Raw genomic sequence first — 13,322 nt, forward strand, 5'->3', positions numbered from 1 at the left:
TGCGAAGACAGGGATCTCTGAAGCATACGATGCGCATTTCATAAATGTTATGTGATGTGTCCATTTTGAATCAATTTGTATCAATTAAACGGCTTCTCGTGTAGACACTATATATTCCCACTCGGGCAAAACTCGTACTTTCTACTTGTTCGAACCGCAAAACAAATCTTGAGCTTTGGAAAAGGGGAACAGAAAGAAGAGGCAAACGGTCAGGACCAGCCAGTCCATGACCACCAACAGAAAAACAGTAATGACCTGGAATCATATCCATCAAGAAACCAGAATGGATGGACAATGTCGAGAATCTCATATCAACGTTTCTTGCAAGACACACAGGAACAACGTCATAGAAAGACGAAAGAAAAAGGAATTGGAATGTGGAATAGAAACAAGGGGTGTGTAACAAGAAGCAGAAGAAGGAGAAAAAAAGCATAGAAAGGTCCAACGCTAAGCGCAGAAACGAAGAGACGGATCCAGCACCTGCGCACCGACCAGGTACATGAAGCACACACAACAGAACGTAAAACGAACAATCTTGCACATGCAGATCGAGAAATATCTACCACTCATCGTCATCATCATGCTTCCCCTGCATAGCACTCTGGCGAGCCCGAAGCGCCTCAGCCAGGCCACCAGCCAGACTGGCATTGGAAGTGCTGTTGGGTGTACCACGGCCACTGGCGCCAGAGGAGTCGCCCGAGTTCATGCTGTGGGTGCTATCCCTGGGAGCAGGGGGAGGTGCGGGCTTGCGGCCTGCCATGTTGGGACGCTTGGCAGGTGGTGCTGGCGGGGCGGGCTTGGACTTGGCTGCGGCCACGGCACCAGCGCCGTTGGGGATAGGGCTGGGGGTGGCCCGAGGTGCAGCGGGGGGTGGGGGGAGGAGGCGCGGGTTTGGGTGTGGGCGCGACTTGCTCTTCGAGGTAGGCTTCGGGGGTCCAACCTTGAGTCGAGGTTGTCGTGTTCATGCAGAGCCACCATCCTATATGATATCAGTCTCATGTTCTTGATTAAGTTTGGAATGGAAAATAACGTACCATTTCCTTCCTTGGAAACAATCTGCACAATCTCACCGGCGCGGATGGTCAATTCGTTGGCGCGGTCGCTGCTAAAGTCGTACAAAACCTTGGCAGTGGGCTTCTTAGGGGCGGCGGCAGCGGCAGGAGGTGCAGCTGGGGGCGGGGGTGGAGGAGCTCTCACAGAGCTAGTCGACTGATTGCGAGAGTGTGCGGCAACGGCAGCGGTAACCGCCGCTACAGGCTGAGGAACGATTCGAGGTTGAGCAGCAGGCTGGGGGGTTGACTGGGGCAGAGGCTGAGCAACTGGTGCAGGCTTCCGAGCTGCAGCAGACAGCTTCGAGGGACCGCCTCCAGGACCGCCCGGTCGGAGCAGTTTACCCTTGGTGACGGGCCGAGCAGCAACCTGCTTAGCTCGAGGGGTGGGTTTAGACACGGAGCTGGGAGGTTCACCAGCACTAGTGTGGATGGTGCTGCTCTTGTAGCTGTCGACGGCACCGGCTGCCGGGTCCTTGATAGACTTGACGTACGCCAGCTTCCCGGGCTTCTTGTTATATTCAATGCTGTATCGTTGTCAGATTCCATTCAAGTCAATGGAGAGGGATCTCGTCTTACCTTTCGCCAACCTTAAGGTTCAAAGAGCCGCGCAGGGCATTGGAAAGATGGGTGAAAAATTCAGTCTTGAACACGCAGTTAAGAAGAGGGTCGGGTTCTTGAGCACCGATCACCAACGAGAACCAGTCGTCCTTCAGGTTCGAAGTGCTGACGGTCTTGATGGCACCAAGGGGAACGGTACGCTCGGATGAAATGACCAGCTGGTTGTTGACGATACTTTGGGCCACAATGTACACATGACGGTTGGTCTGGCTAACTGTCAGTCCATCTCATACAACAGCGCTGGGCAAAGAAACTCACCAAAACAAGAATCCGAGGGACAGGCTTGCTGGATCGACCAAACTTGGAGACCAAAAGCTCACCACGGCAGGAGAAAAGTACGTCTTCAGAGCCTGTGGTAAAAGGTTAGGTGCGGTTCATCTAAAATCATGGATTCTAACTTACTGTTGATATTGGCGCCGCTACGAATCATCTCACCAGGGCCACCCTTGTTACCCACACCAAGGTAGTCACCCAGGAAGCGACGAGAGCCAAGCAAACTCATTCTCCGGCGCTCCTTGCGGCCCTGCAGGATCTGATGTCCCTGATCGCGCACCTTGATAAGCTCGAGACCGCCAGTCATGCGTCGCCAGAACCGTTGAATGCGAATGGCACACTCAATACGATAACGGAGATAGTTGCGCCAAGCACGCTGAATACGAATGGCCATGTTGTGCCAGTACCGGTCTCGCATAGCCTCGAGTGCAAAGAGAGTCTCGGGGGTCTTGACGAAGACCTTGGTGATACCCATCTGGTACTCCTCGGCGGGAATACTGGTATCCCTCAGGATTTGCTTGGCACCGGACTCGGAATCACCGGTCCACGTGTAGTCACCGGCGTAAGAAGTCTTGGGTGATAGAAGATAGAATCGCTCGACGAACTTGTCGAAGGTCTGACGGTAGGCGAAACCAGCACGACGAATGCGCACGTTCTCTTGCAAACCAAGGTACTTGATCTGGTGGAGCACGTTGCCCTCGTTGTACTCCCTAGGAGCCTTGTTGTCGTTGGGTTTGATGGTACGGATATACGAGGGCTGCGCCTTCATCAAAGTGGTAACAAGGTCATTGGCGGAGGCTTTGATCTTATCACCAGCGGTAGGCGGTCTGCGCTTATCATCCTGGTTGACCTGGTTGGGGAAGAGAGTGTGGACGAATTGGTTGCTGCTGGAGCCAGCCAAGTTGAGCAGATCCTTCAAAAGCTGATCCTTGTTCTTATCGGTCATTCCCTCGACGGCATAGCTCACGTCACCAGCGTAGTGCTTAATGATGAACTGGCCTTGGCGACCCTCGAAGTTCGGGTTCTGAGCGAGGAAGTTCAGTCTGCCCACAAAAGTGTTGTCGGCGGCACCAGAATCGGCGTGCGCAGTGGCGCAAGCATCGTTCAACGCAGCGAAGACACCGGGAGGTTTCTTATCCTCGATCAAAGAGCACACAACCTTGTTGTCAAAGTACTTGATGGGAGTCCACTTGATCTGCTCGCGGGCGTACTCATCCTGCTCTGCCTTTAGCGTCAACTGAATGAAGATTTGTTGCAACTTCTCATTGACGTAGTTAATGCAAAGCTGCTCGAAAGAGTTCTTCTCGAAAATCTCGAAGCCGTAGATATCCAGAATACCAATCGAGTTGGTGATGGACCCTCGGGCAGTCAGAGACTGGTTGACGCGCTCCACGATCCAGTCGAAGAGATTGAAGTAAATGGCCTTGGCTAGAGCATCCCGAACTGCGACAGCTTGAACCGTGTTCAGCGGAACCTCATACACCGAACCTCTTCGGCCTCCACGAGCGGTCTCCAATAGACGTAGGGTCAAAGCCTTGTTGACCTGCGACGAATCAACCTCCAACAGATAGGCCACGAAATCGACAACCGACTGATCCGTGATTGACGCATTGCTTGAATCATCTTCTGTGAACTGGATGTTACCGATCCAGAGGATTGCGGCCAGCATACGGAAGACGTTATCTTGTTCCGCTTCACTCATGCCAATCATTTTCATCGCATCCAGAGTATCTTTGAACTCCGCAACATCGTCAATTCCCGGAACATCGTAACACTTCGAACGGCTCGTGTAGAGGTAGGTCTGAGGTTGTTGGATGCCGAAGCTGTCGCGGTACTTTTGCGGCGCGCCCTTTGTGAATTGGTAAAAAATATGGAAGTTTCGCTCATTTGTAATCTGGCCGACAACTCGAGACTTCTCCAAAAGGTAGTTTGTAATGTTGGCACCCACCGGCTCGCCGTTGGCGTTGAACTCAAGCTCGAGATACTTGCCGAATCGTGAGGAGTTGTTGTTGCGCAATGTTTTGGCATTACCGAATGACTCCAGCAGAGGATTTGTGGCCAGCACCATGTCCTTAGTCTGCTGAATCGACGAATCGCTACCCCCGGAAACACTGGCAATGTACTGCATGATTCGCTTGGCAGCTTCTGTCTTTCCGGCACCTGATTCTCCAGAAATGATCACACACTGGTTATCTTTGTAGGACTTCATGTTGTAGTATGCTGATTCGGCGACTCCGAATACATGAGGGGGGACTTCGAGTCGGTTCTTGCCGCGGTAGGAGTCGAGCACCTTATCAGTGTAGATGCCCACTATAGAAGACATCGTCTGTTAGCAACCTGATGATAGAACCACAGCTCGGAAATACACTTACAATCCCGGAACGGGTTGACAGAGACCAGCACATGTCCGATGTAGGTCTAGTATGACACCCGTTAGCCTTCATTCTGATCCCGCGCGGAGCAGCTGCCCCGCAGTCGGCTGCGCCGGCGGCTCCCTTACATAAATCTCGTCATGCTCGAAACGCAGTTTCAAGTTATCATTGATGGCTTCATTGGAGATCTTGCTCAGTAGCGTGAGGTCCGAAACACCAATCTCCTTCTTCTTGGAACTTTCAAAGGTGGCCTTCTTGACCTGCGACTTGCCCGTCTGCCGGCCGTCACCCACATCGGCGACTGCTTTGTTGCGCCCGAAGCGACTCTTCTTCTCGCCGCCTGCGGGGCGTCGTGACTGACCCTATAAACCATGAAACATCGCGGGGTTAGTCCAGATCATTCCGGTAGCCTTGTCTTGCGACACCGGGGGGAGGGGATGAACCACTCACCATGTTTGTGACAAGCTCCCGAGATCTCGCGCCTAGGCGACAATTCTGTGCAATCAATCAAATGTGATCAAGGGGATCTGAGTCACTCGAAAAGAGGAATTTCACAGAGGAGGGATGTTGAGGCGACAAAGGGCCAGAGTGGACGATCGAAGGGAAGCGGAATGGAGGCGGCGTGCGGGCTGCGGACTTACGTACAACCAGAACAAACCAAATCAAACAACCCGCACAACTGCGCCACACTGCTGAGGGTCTGGTTGGGCCCTGCAGTTTCTATGGTTTCGAGGTTCTATTCGGTTGCTGCCTCAGGGGCTGACGAACTCTCGATTATATGAGAGCCGGAAGTCTCGGCACATATCCGAAGTATGGGATTATTGACTACGGACTATTATCTAGTGCCCGGAATTTGCCTCTCCATGAACTATCACTGAAAAACTTTAACAGGAGAATTTGTTAGCCACGGGCGTCAGGGACTGTGGCTCGTGCGGGTCAAGAATAGAAGCACCGACGTCATTAGGCATACAGAAGGGAGCGGAAAACTGACGCCTGGCATGTTCGTAAGCGCCTCCAAGTAGAGGAGCAAATCGATGTCTTTGCACGGCTCTCGTTGGGTACATCCAGTATGTAGATTTGTTTTGTTAGGCGCCACTCGATCATTCTTGGGCCTCTTCCCTCATTTGTAGTAGAGTAGTTCTAGGCCGACACTATACTTGACAAATACTGTAGTCGTTTGCCGAGCTATGGCCCATGATCTACTTAGAATATGGCAAATGCATTATCGCTTCGTCTAGAACCATGATTACTATTGCTCTTCTCTGAGTCTCTCTGACAATATGCACGTTCGCATCTTTCATTCGTATCTCTTATTTACGAGAAAAAGGAACAGAACAGCATCAAGCGCTTATCAGGAAGATCGTAGGATCTAGAGATGTGCAGGAATCTAAGATCAATAAAAGGTCCTAGATTCGGGGGTGTGGAATTATGGAAAGACATACATCCAAGTAGGGGTCTCGCAGGGAGTTGTCGGCTCCGCTCCATTTCAGGGGGTGGGATGATTGCTGATATTTTTTCTCAAAAGATGAATTTGAAAGTCTTTATACCTAAACATAGGCAGCTATCTATACAGCGCCAAACGAGAAAGAAGAGAGGAGGGTATCCAAGTTGAAGAGATGAATCAAAGAAAATAAATGTGTCAAACAGCGACGCCAAAACGCTCAATATGTATGATCGAGTATTGATAAGATCCATCGTGATCCCTTCATGTCAGCCTAGGATTTTCCATTCGGTTTCACTGTTTGCACTGGCACGGTGGGTTTGTCGGCTGCGGGCTTGGTTTCTTTTGTCTCGGGCGCTGGCTCTGCAGGAGACAAAGTCGAATTTTGAGACCATTGGCCGAAGCTCGGAATGTAGGATGTGATACTTGTCCACCAAGTCTCTTCAACTTCAGGCTCCTCGACCTCAGGAACAACTTCCCACACTTCTCGGGGCAGGATGCGGTGTGTCCCCTTAGGCAGCTCTCCATGCTTGGCTTTGAGAGCCAGCAGTTCCTTCTCCAGGGCTATCAAGGCTTCCCGCGAAGTCTTGTTGGTTTGTTCAAGCTCAGCCAGTCGATCCTCAACACCCTCTCTGCGTGTACCCTCCTTGCGACGAGAGCGCCATGACTCGAATAAGATCAACCCGCCTGCGACCATAAAGAGGAAGGATTCGCTGATGAAGTTTGCGCCAGACTCGATAGCTTTCGATTCGGACAGAGGTCGAATCCGGTAATGGTGAGGTTTAGCCGCTTCTTCCGCTGCTGCTTTGGCTTTCAACACAGCTTCGTCCTCCGCCTTTGTCGCAGCCTCTGTTTTGACCGTTGGCGAGGTGGGGATGTGCTTCTTAGCTTCGGCCGCAGCCTCGGCTTGTTTGCGGGTTGCGGTGTTATCGCGAATGGATCCTAGACGGAGGCGCATGTCGAATCGGTGGAGGGCCTGTGCCATTGAGACACAAATGTTGCGGAAGCGCTCATGTTCGCGAGCCTGTGCCTTAATTTGGTTCTGCGGGCGTGTCAGCTTAGCCCCAGGGGCGTGGTGAGTCGAGTGTGTACACTTACGGCAATGGGCTTGGACAGAGTGCGAATCGCAAGGGAGGAGAGCTTGAGTGTCAACGACATGGTTGCTTGAGGAAGACAAGTCAGAGCAAGGCCCGCAGCCTTGATCTTGACTCACGGGTATAAATTGCCCGTGACGTTGATCAGCCACGGTCTTCCATGTCCCCACTGCGCAAAATCGGCATAGTCCGTGATGAGTCAGCACCATGGCCGCCTCCAGGATTGGATGGATGGAAACAACAGTTGTTTAAGGTGAGTGACTACAGAACAAATTAGACATTAGAAGGGAGACGGCCACGCAAAGAGGTATTGAGCAGAAAATCTAGCATTGACCATTAACCTTAGATGAATCAGCTCTGCCATTGAGCGCTGATGAGCTTACCTGCGGCTGTGGTAACGTCCTTGCCCGGCTTTTAGCAGAGCATTCGGTTGTATCCGGGCATCTTCAGATCAGGTTAACTCAAGTGAATAAAATTCTCCATATGTCCATATATAGGTACCTTAAGTTTGTCGAAACCAGCCACGAGCAAAATTTTCGAAAGTAGCCTGCCAACAAGCATTCGACTAGCCCCACTACGAATCCGGGAATGCTGAGGCGGGGGGAAGCCATGTAAACATAACAGTCCGAAGGGCTATCATCTGCGGGGAGTATATTGGTGACGTGGATGATAGATAGGATGTGGGATGAAGTGTTTGGGGTATCTTATGTCTTGGTCCCTCGACAAGAGACTGCACGAATAGGAGTTGTTACTCGGTTGAAACACCAAAGGGGCCCATAGAGCTGTACAATAGAGGTGGGCCTGTTCGAAAATATATTCGAGAGCGACGTTAAGGATCTACACTATGCCAGATACATCAAGAAGATAGAACAACTTAAGCCAACCAGAGAAAAACAATATCAACTCGAATTGTTTAACAATAGGTTCAAATAAATTATTGGAATCCCGAGTAATTAGGTTAGAGTCGAGCATTTGATCTGAAAATTCGAGGTTGCTATGGAGTCACGTGATGAGAAACACTGTTTATCGATTTCCAAATCGGGAAATCTATTATGGTCGGAGTCCTTCAGTTAGCCTTTGTCTTTTCTCCCCACTTCAACCCCCCGACCCCCGGTCAAGTTGAATCGCGTTGACTTTCGAAGCATTGTACAGTTTTTGATTATTTAGCGCTTTGCATTCCGGTAACCTTCTATTATCTCCCTCTTCCGACCGAACAGTCTGGGTCGGGTTGCCGACTGGGCGGAATTCGATACAAGTCAAAGTGCTAACGCTCCGGATGATTGCAGGGATACCAATTTGCAGCACCTTGATACCCACAATTTGCACCGCCACCTGATATCCTGCTTAATTTTATGATCTTTCCGTTTGAAATTGCTATTGGAGGCCTTTCCCTCACCGACGATACCCGTTGCGACTGCCCTGATCACTTCGACGCAGAAACCTCAGCGTCGCAACATCCATAATGGAAGCTCTTTCGCCTCGGACCACGAACCAAATGATTAAGCCCAAGGCTCCAATGGATCGGAAAATGGGGGACAAACCCGCGACCACCACGGCGCCAAAGTCGTCTTCAGCCTCCAAGAACCACGCAGATCCACCCCCATCAGTAGTCACAGAGCCCGAGGAGGATGCAGAACGATACTCCATAGGTGGATTCTTGGGAAAGGGTGGATTTGCAGTTTGTTACGAGGGGACATTGGCGCGCAATGGTCGCGTGTTTGCCATGAAAGTTGTCAAGTCACAAATGCCACAGAAAAAGATGGAAGAGAAGGTACAGCGACCGTCACAGAATGGTTTTGATGGTCCATGCTGACCGTTCATAGTTTCGAACAGAACTCCAAATCCATTCGAAAATGCGCCACCCCTTCATCGTCCAATTTTATCGCGCCTTCGCCTTCGAACAGAGCACATATGTCGTCCTTGAGTTGTGTCCGAACGGGTCAGTAATGGATATGGTTCGAAAACGACGGTGCCTTAGTCTTCCAGAAGTGAGGCGGTTTATGATCCAGCTGTGCGCAGGCGTCAAGTACCTACACAAGCGTTTCGTGGCACATCGTGACTTGAAGATGGGGAACCTGTTTCTCGACCGCAACATGAACATCAAAATCGGAGACTTTGGCCTTGCTGCAATGATTTTGTCGGATAAGGATGCGAAGCGACGGAACACTTTGTGTGGGACACCGAATTACATTGCGCCCGAGGTTCTTGACAAGAGCAAGGGCGGCCATACTCAAAAAGTCGACATATGGTCATTGGGTGTTATCTGGTAAGTGGATGTGCGTTGTTATTCAGTCAAATCTGGCTAACTTGTTGTTCCTCAGTTTCGCAATGCTCACCGGATACCCACCATTCCAATCGAAAACACAAGAAGAAATTTACAAGAAGGTTCGGAATCTGACCTACGTATGGCCAAAAGAATCCGAAAATTCCAATTTTATACCAGACGAGGCCAAGGATCTCGTCAGCGCTTGCTTGAATCTGGTAGATGAGGAACGACCGGACCCGGATGACATTGTTGAGCATCCATTTTTCAACATGTACGATGGTTGTATTCCCCGGCAACTGGACCCAGCATGCCGATTCAACAAGCCAATCTGGCTCAAGGACCAATCACCCCGGGGCGACTCCATGGTCAAGGGCTATGGCTTAGACTCGGACGAGAAACTTCGTGCCTACGTCTACCAAGTGGATGATCCAAGTCAACGGTATCACTCTTGCAAGGCCGCATTCTACTCATTGTGTGGTGTTGGCAGAAAACCCGACGGAACTGCTCGCAAGTCTGTCGGTCGCAATTGCTCGAAATCGGCATACTCAGAGTGCGAGACTGAGGATGCGAGAGGTCTTCGGCCTGTCGTGCCGTTGCCCATGGATTTCGTTTATCGATGGCCTCACGAAATCGAGGGCGACTGGTGTCTGATGGAGAGTTCTCGCAAGACAATCCGGACGGAAGAATCAGCAATGGACAGCAGCACGTTATCTCGACGAAGCGTGTCTGTTCGTACTCATGCAGTTGCAGCTACTCGAACAAATGCCGCGCTTGCAGCTGCTCAGCAACGCAGGATGGAGGGACAGAACCACGCTGCGACACTTCGCCAACAAGCTCGCCCTGGAATGGCTTCCGTGCGAAAGGCACCGGTTGTATCTGAATTTGCAGAGTCCATTACCAACTCCTACCGAAACCCTAAAGAATCCGAACCTACACCTCTGTCAAGTGCTGAAGTCCCTTCAGGCGGGCTCGCCGAGCGGCCAATTCGCACTCGAAGAATGGTTTCCGCTTCCAACGCCCCCACTCTGCGCGAGATTGTGGCTCCTCAGCTGGCCAAGTCTACCAGCATGCCTTCTGGCCTTACAATTGGCAAAACACGTTCCCAGTCGCGGAGGATGGAACTTGCCAACCAAGGGCCGCAGCCTCCGATCCCCACGAGTGATGCTAAGTTGTCTGCAGTAGTCGAGGAGCGACGAATCATGAGTCGTCAGGCTTCTTTGCGATCCGTGTCGCGTCCCGACTTGAAGATTAGCGCTGAGCGAGCTGAACGGCCCAAGCTTAGCCCAACCGAGTCAGCTTTCTCTTCCACTCAGCACACCAAATCTACAACCCAATCGCAGGGCCTTTCTCGAACTGATAGCAAGTCGAACAAAGCTCGCTCTAGTCTGGGGCTGAGTCCCATCTTTCATCCGGATGACGTGTGTCAGGATCTGCCAGGCACTTCATTGTCTGACGTGAACACCAACTTGCGTCTGATGTTGGCAAACCTGGTAACCCAAGGCCCCACCCGGCGCCGGGTCGGCTCCAGAAAGCAACCCCATGCATATGTGATCAAATGGGTGGATTACACCAATCGATACGGTATCGGATACGTTTTGGACGATGGCAGCGTGGGATGCGTATTCAAGGGAGAGAATGGCCAGCCTGCCACCAGCGTTGTGGTTCGGGATGGCGAGAGACACATCCGCCGCAAGGCGCGTAGTGTTGATACTCCCGAGGAAAAGGGCATCCCATATTCCGAGGCAGACCAACTTGTCCCTCGCACCGGGGCGCCGGTGGAGTTTTACGAAAACCGTGATGATAGCCTGCTTGGGTGCCGTGGCATTCGGCGTGCTTTGATTCACCCATCCCTTTTTGACGCTAAGAACTCGAAAGTGATGAAGCTTCGTGTCAACTCTGGATCCGAGTCTGAACGGTCAGATGTCGAGAAGGTCAAGCGGGTCAAGCTGGTCGACCAGTTCGGGAAATACATGATCGGATCTCTCGGTCGCCATGGTGATGAGGGAATCATGGACGAGACACCCGCTCAGAGCAGTGGACAGTTTATCAAATTCTACCAGCGACTTGGTAATGTCGGTATCTGGGGATTTGGCGACGGCTCTTTCCAGTTCAACTTCCCCGATCACACCAAGCTTGTTCTTGCACCCGGTCGCACTCGCAGCTCTTCTCCGTGGATTGACTTCTACCATCTCTCTCCCACTGCGGCGCGCTTCTTTACCCAAAAGGGCAAAATGCATTCCTCCGGCTTCGATACTCGGGCTGTTGCTTCAGACGAAGCCGCTACCTTCCTTAGTATCGCCAACGGGGAGTCTATCAATTCTGTCGAGGACCGTATCAAGGATATCCTTGAAGCCAACTCGTTCTTGCAAAAGATTAGCTTTATCAGAGATGTTCTCAAGGTATGGATCAAATATGGACGACTCGGCGGCCGCCCTTCTCCGAGTCGCGCTGCCTCTGGAGATGATTCGATCCCTCCTGAGATGTTCTGGCAGGGAACACAGGATCGGTCATCCACAGGAAGCCATGGAACGAAGTTTGTCTGGGTTACAGTCGGTGCGCCTGACGGCGACGGCGCTTATCGTTCGATCATGTTGAAAGACAGCGACAGGGAGAAGTTTGAGAAGAGGACTGGGATGGATTATGACAAGGAGATGGATATGCTCAAGGAGCGGCTGAGAGTCATGGGCCGTGAGTGATCTCTTGGAGGTTTAATTGTGCTATTTACAGTTTCTTTTCACGATGTTACGACCTTGTGTTCCTTGTGCACGACTTGCGTCTTTGAAAGTTTCGGTTCACCAGGCGTTTTGAATATTTGGTGCTCGGACTATTGTTGTTTTTGTTTTCTTCGAGTACCTAGTTTGCGATGACGATCACCATGATTCCAATTGAATATTTGACTGGCCTGATGTACATTGACATGCGTATACTTCTGGAGGTTGAAATTCATTTGTCTGCCCACGGTTATCAACTGTTGTAGTGCCCAGTTAAGCTCAGGCCATCTGACCACATTCGGCTTTTTGTCGCCGATATCCGTCCCCTCATCTGAATGCAGAGGCAAGCAGATCGTATTCATGATTCGCCCTAGAACAAAGATGTGTCATGTTTGATGACCGGTCTCTCGGAATTTCCTCGTCCGTCATTTGAGTGACAACTAGGAACTATAAGAGCTTGATCCGTAACCAGAAGACTGACCTTCATTACCACTCCTACAGATCAACATGCAGAACCCATCTTGCTTGCTATATGGCCCTTGAGATGCCCGTTTTGAAGACAGGCCTATGCCTCAGATCAAGGATCCTTACGATGTAATAATTTGCATCGCCTACGCGGGGGTCTGTGGAAGTGACGTAGGTAAATCCCTGGCGCTCTATCCGCTGTCTAAGCGTGTAAACTCATCATCAAAAACTGAAAAGGTTCACTTTTGGCTTCATGGCGGCGTCAAAAATCTCATTTCCCAAGACAGACCCCTTGTCATGGGCCATGAGGCCTCGGGCATCGTCCGCCCAGTGGGACCGGCTGGTAAAGGCCTGCAACCAAGTGATTCCATCGCTATTGAGCCCGGTTCGGCCTGTCGTCTTTGCAGTCGCTACAAAGCGGGACAGTATAATTGTGTCCGCAGATGAAATTCGCTGCCAACCCGCCATACACTCATGGAACGCTGTCAAAGTACTACAAGATACCCGCAGACTGCTGCTACAAGGTCCCGACCAACATGGAGAAACCATTTGGCCTCGATGAAGCTGTGTTAATTGAGCCACTTGCTGTTGCGGTGCACTCGGTACGACAAGTTGGAGTCCAGCCCGGTGATAAAGTCGTCGTCTTTGGTGCTGGAACGATAGGATTGCTTTTTGTGGCCGTTGCTCGAGAGTACGGTGCAATCTTGATTACCTGAGTGGATATCAGTCGCAAGAAGTTGGACTTTGCGGAGTCAGTTGTATCTGATGGACGTGTGAATCATTCCGGACAGCTCTTTTCCCGCGGAGAAGAATGCTGAACGTCTTCGCGCCACGCAGTAGAGTTCTCCTCTTTCAGAAGCGGATGTGCCTGGCTTTGATGTTGCGATTGAAGCCACCGGGGCTGAGCCTTGTATCCAAATGGCAACTCATGCTTTGAGAGTTGGAGGTCTCTTTGTTCAGACGGGTCTTGGCAATCCGAACGTCAATTTTCCCATCACGGTAGTCTCGATGAACGAGATCACCGTCAAGG

General features: G+C 51.2%; 4 protein-coding genes across 4 annotated transcripts; 2 read left to right on the forward strand and 2 right to left on the reverse strand.

The window, feature by feature from the left end:
- Positions 1-559: 559 nt before the first annotated feature.
- N7473_012662 (class I myosin myoA) lies at positions 560-4,768 on the reverse strand (the record flags this gene model as incomplete). Its single annotated transcript, XM_057158601.1, has 9 exons — positions 560-807; positions 941-979; positions 1,035-1,576; positions 1,629-1,876; positions 1,929-2,020; positions 2,073-4,253; positions 4,316-4,361; positions 4,444-4,677; positions 4,766-4,768. 9 exons carry the CDS (start codon positions 4,766-4,768, stop codon positions 560-562), a joined length of 3,633 nt encoding a protein of 1,210 aa, XP_057002555.1.
- A 1,262-nt stretch (positions 4,769-6,030) lies between these two features.
- Positions 6,031-6,914, reverse strand: N7473_012663 (OPA3 family protein; the record flags this gene model as incomplete). Its single annotated transcript, XM_057158602.1, has 2 exons — positions 6,031-6,798; positions 6,855-6,914. The coding sequence occupies 2 exons, from the start codon at positions 6,912-6,914 to the stop codon at positions 6,031-6,033; spliced, it is 828 nt and encodes a 275-aa protein (XP_057002556.1).
- A 1,398-nt stretch (positions 6,915-8,312) lies between these two features.
- Positions 8,313-11,812, forward strand: N7473_012664 (PLK family serine/threonine-protein kinase; the record flags this gene model as incomplete). Its single annotated transcript, XM_057158603.1, has 3 exons — positions 8,313-8,621; positions 8,674-9,116; positions 9,172-11,812. 3 exons carry the CDS (start codon positions 8,313-8,315, stop codon positions 11,810-11,812), a joined length of 3,393 nt encoding a protein of 1,130 aa, XP_057002557.1.
- Positions 11,813-12,735: 923 nt separating this feature from the next.
- On the forward strand, positions 12,736-13,008 carry N7473_012665 (uncharacterized protein; the record flags this gene model as incomplete). Its single annotated transcript, XM_057158604.1, has 1 exon — positions 12,736-13,008. One exon carries the CDS (start codon positions 12,736-12,738, stop codon positions 13,006-13,008), a length of 273 nt encoding a protein of 90 aa, XP_057002558.1.
- Between the last annotated feature and the right edge of the window lie 314 nt (positions 13,009-13,322).

Source organism: Penicillium subrubescens (genome assembly GCF_028828155.1).
Source record: "Penicillium subrubescens strain IBT 31985 chromosome Unknown utg000011l_segment0_segment0, whole genome shotgun sequence".
Taxonomy (NCBI): domain Eukaryota; kingdom Fungi; phylum Ascomycota; class Eurotiomycetes; order Eurotiales; family Aspergillaceae; genus Penicillium; species Penicillium subrubescens.